The sequence below is a fragment of the Bolinopsis microptera genome, unplaced genomic scaffold (genome assembly GCF_026151205.1).
Source record: "Bolinopsis microptera isolate Bmic1 unplaced genomic scaffold, MBARI_Bmic_1.0 sca115, whole genome shotgun sequence".
NCBI classification, from domain to species: Eukaryota; Metazoa; Ctenophora; class Tentaculata; order Lobata; family Bolinopsidae; genus Bolinopsis; species Bolinopsis microptera.
This window is the reverse complement of record NW_026971887.1, coordinates 16,050-20,663: the sequence shown is the minus strand read 5'-3', so window position 1 is coordinate 20,663 and position 4,614 is coordinate 16,050. Positions and strand designations below refer to the sequence as shown.

At 36.1% G+C, this 4,614-nt stretch overlaps 1 protein-coding gene across 1 annotated transcript; it reads right to left on the bottom strand.

Annotated features, from left to right (window-relative positions):
• Window positions 1-463: 463 nt before the first annotated feature.
• Window positions 464-2,368, bottom strand: LOC134825814 (uncharacterized; the record flags this gene model as incomplete). Its single annotated transcript, XM_063838015.1, has 4 exons — window positions 2,216-2,368; window positions 1,757-1,786; window positions 745-908; window positions 464-574 (listed from the first exon to the last, which is right to left on the bottom strand). Coding segments are annotated over exons 1-4 (432 nt in total), but the record flags the coding sequence as incomplete, so codon positions are not given.
• Window positions 2,369-4,614: the final 2,246 nt, after the last annotated feature.

Here is a 4,614-nt window from a genome sequence, read left to right as displayed (position 1 = left end):
CACCATGTTAGTTTCTCATCAATTATAACACCCAGAAACCGTGCCTCAGTAACCCGTTCAATGTTTGTTCCAGATATGTTGAGACTTATTTTGGAATAATCTACTTTACGGTTACTGAAGACCATATAGTGGGTTTTCTTCAGGTTTAAAGAAAGCCCGTTGCTACTTACCCAATTCACTAGAAGTGTTGCAATCATAGAGAGCTTACTTTGAATTTCTTCCTCGTTATGGCCCGTGACTATAATATTTGCATCATCGGCGTAAAGTATGAACTTGGCCAGGTCTGAGATTCCGGGGAGGTCGTTTATATAGATGACGAAGAGTAGGGGGCCCAGAATAGTACTAAGTAGTATTATTAAAAGTAGTAAGTATTATTAATAAGTAGTATTATTAAGTAATAAGTATTATTACTAAGTAGTATAATTAAAAGTAGTAAGTATTATTACTAAGTAGTATTACGAACCATACTATTAGCGGGATGTAGAGCGTAGGTCTGAATGAGGACTAATCCTGCGTCTACTACCACATCGTTTATATCAAACTCTTTATCGTGGAATTGAGGGTTACAATCGTTCTGAAAATATCATTAAATGTACCCTTAATATGGTTGCCATGGTTGCTACTCTAACGATACATAAAATTATTATATTCAATCTTCAACACGTATAGTAATTGTTTTATTTTAAAAGTCAGACATTTAAAAAGAACATAAACCATCGTATTTACGCAGTACTCAGTACTCACCTCAACAATGTAGGTCCGACCAATAACAGCCCACTTTTTACCAGGGCTTTTACCTAGGCTACCATGGTTGCCATGGTTATTACCGGAATCATTGCTGACGCTCACTGTTACGTAGGATGATAGTCCATCCTTGTGATCAAAAATATCGTATAGATCAAAACACTCTGAAAAATCTTGCTTTAAATATTAAAACACCCTTAATTTATCTCCTAGATCAGTCATCAGATAACTCTCAAAAAGCTGATTATTTGCAGAATTGTTTCGGGTGAAATTTAAGTTGTTGGTTCATGTACCATGATTGAAAAATAGTGGGAAAAATGTGACATTAATTGTGTAGATAACGTAGTGGAATTTAAGTGAAACTAACGGATTGAGTAACACCTTGTGAAATTTTAAAACAACAGTTTACATGGGTCTATAATAATAGTGTGACAAAGGAGGATGTTGTAGTGACAGTTACCATGGTTACCAGGCAGATGATAGGGGCCTCCAGGACGATCTAAGCTATCCTATCAGCCGAGGAGCAGAGAGGTCAAACGAAAAGAGCAGCTAGAAATCAGATCAGGGACTAGAAGCTATACGCTAACCTGCTAAATAACCAAGCATAATCGAACTTAGAGTAGTTGCACAAAACTTTCAGTCCTTAAAATCACCCGAAACTCTACTCTTCCAAACCACAACTCCTCCAAACTAAATCTCTTCGAAACACAACTGCCGCCTTCAAGCTTTTCCCGCTGCCCGCTTACCGCGCTACTGGTCACGTGGGATCACGTGTAGCGTGTCCGAGGTCACGCGACCAGCACTGCAGTACTCAGGACGGCGGGAAAGTCAGGCCCTGAGGGCCGGTAGTGAATAATAAGACATGTACAAATGTCTACACCCCCGATAAAATGAAAGATAAGGAAAGATAAACCTAGAGTGGAATGATAAAATGTGAGTCAAGAAATAGAGTTTAAAAAAGTGACCATGGTTGCCATAGTTACCATGGTTACCATGGTTATTGGTTACTTACCCAAACAAAACTGACATTTCAGAGCAGCATCTGAAAAATAGCAGTTGTCAATAAATTAGTAGCACAGTTACCATGGTTACAAGCACATATCAACTAGTTTATAATATAATAGTGTCTAAAAATCAGTAGCACATTGCTCGTTAAGTCGTTAACTTTTGTTAGTAGAGTATTTGGCTAATTAACTAACTTTTGTTAGTAGAGTATTTGGCTAATTAACTAACTTTTGTTAGTAGAGTATTTGGCTAATTAACTAACTTTTGATAGTAGAGTATTTGGCTAATTAACTAACTTTTGATAGTAGAGTATTTGGCTAATTAACTAACTTTTGTTAGTAGAGTATTTGGCTAATTAACTAACTTTTGTTAGTAGAGTATTTGGCTAATTAACTAACTTTTGTTAGTAGAGTATTTGGCTAATTAACTAACTTTTGTTAGTAGAGTATTTGGCTAATTAACTAACTTTTGTTAGTAGAGATCTGTGAGTATAAAGATCTGGGTCTCTTGCTAACAGGGGAGCTCAGAACTTCAATCCTCTCTATAGGAGGGGAGAGGGAGATTTTAGATTCACTGGAGGACAAGGAGGACATCTTCTGCTGTTTTCATAGTGTTCCTTCAAATAATGGTAACTTATTAGTTAATAACTTCATAGTGTTCCTTCAAATAATGGTAACTTATTAGTTAATAACTTCATAGTGTTCCTTCAAACAATGGTAACTTATTAGTTAATAACTTCATAGTGTTCCTTCAAACAATGGTAACTTATTAGTTAATAACTTCATAGTGTTCCTTTAAACAATGGTAACTTATTAGTTAATAACTTCATAGTGTTCCTTCAAACAATGGTAACTTATAAGTTAATAACTTCATAGTGTTCCTTCAAACAATGGTAACTTATTAGTTAATAACTTCATAGTGTTCCTTCAAACAATGGTAACTTATAAGTTAATAACTTCATAGTGTTCCTTCAACCAATGGTAACTTATTAGTTAATAACTTCATAGTGTTCCTTCAAACAATGGTAACTTATAAGTTAATAACTTCATAGTGTTCCTTCAAACAATGGTAACTTATTAGTTAATAACTTCATAGTGTTCCTTCAAACAATGGTAACTTATTAGTTAATAACTTCATAGTGTTCCTTCAAACAATGGTAACTTATTAGTTAATAACTTCATAGCGTTCCTTCAAACAATGGTAACTTATTAGTTAATAACATTATTGAATAAGTATTTAAGTTCCTTACAAAATACAAGCTGAATTATGTTTTCTGTTACAAGGACAAATCATAGAAATTTAATCTGCCAAAGGCGATGGGAGCTTTTCATTTGTGAATGCAGTTCAATCAATCTATTTAAAATGGTATAATTGTTTATGGTGCTGTAGTGAGGTTATGCCTATTTGTACACAAACAAGAATTGCGCCGGTTAGCGGACGCTAGATTTCCATCAACCTTTATACTCGTAGGCATTGCCTTTTAAAATTTTAAATTACAAAGTTACAATTAACGATCGTTTCGTGTTGTTGGTCAAAATATCAAATAATGTTTCTTCATTCACCATTCTTGGGGCGCTACGGAGCACAAAATGGAGGGGTTGCCATTATCAATTATTTAAATTTTAAAAGTTAAATGACCGGACACTGTAGCCTGTGTGGTGATATGCAGTTAAAAGTCTGAAGAACAAAAGCCATGTGAACGAATGGTTGCTTACATATTTACATAAGTTTTTACATTAAAAAAAATGATAGTCGTGAAATCTGTGGTAGGTAATACAATGTGAATCATAATAAAATCTATCGTCCATTTCGTATAATGTATCAATCTCTCCACAATCATGTTCAACATCATAATTTATGCGACAATGTAACGGATTATTAATATTGGGAGCCACGTCTGCTGATCACGTCACCAATCAGTGACGTCACCAATCAGTGACGTACAATTAGTGACGTCACCAATCAGTGACGTACAATTAGTGACATCACCAATCAGTGACGTCACCAATCAGTGACGTCATCAATCAGTGACGTCACCAATCAGTGACGTCATCAATCAGTGACGTCACCAATCAGTGACGTACAATTAATGATGTCACCAATCAGTGACGTACAATTAGTGACGTCACCAATCAGTGACGTACAATTAGTGACGTCACCAATCAGTGACGTCATCAATCAGTGACGTCACCAATCAGTGACGTACAATTAGTGACGTCACCAATCAGTGACGTACAATTAGTGACGTCACCAATGAGTGACGTACAATTAGTGACGTCACTGATTGGTGACGTCACCAATCAGTGACGTACAATTAGTGACGTACAATCAGTGACGTCACCAATCAGTGACGTACAATTAGTGACGTCACCAATCACTGACGTACAATTAGTGACGTCACCAATCAGTGACGTACAATTAGTGACGTCACCGATCAGTGACGTCACCAATCAGTGACGTACAATCAGTGACGTCACCAATCAGTGACGTACAATTAGTGACGTCACCAAGCTATGTGTAGCTATGTGTAGCTATGTGTTGCTATGTGTTGCTATGTGTTGCTATGTGTTGCTATGTGTTGCTATGTGTAGCTATGTGTTGCTATGTGTTGCTATGTGTTGCTATGTGTAGCTTTGTGTTGCTATGTGTTGCTATGTGTTGCTATGTGTAGCTATGTGTTGCTATGTACCTAGTGTATCGGGTGCCCTCTGGACTGGATAGGACTATATAAGTAGGGAGTGATACTGGAATTATGCTATTCACTATTTCATAGAAGGTCATAAGATCGTTATAAATAAACTTCTGTTCAACAGGGAGAATATTTAATTTTTTTTCCTCTGTAGCAAGTTTATCGTCATTATAATT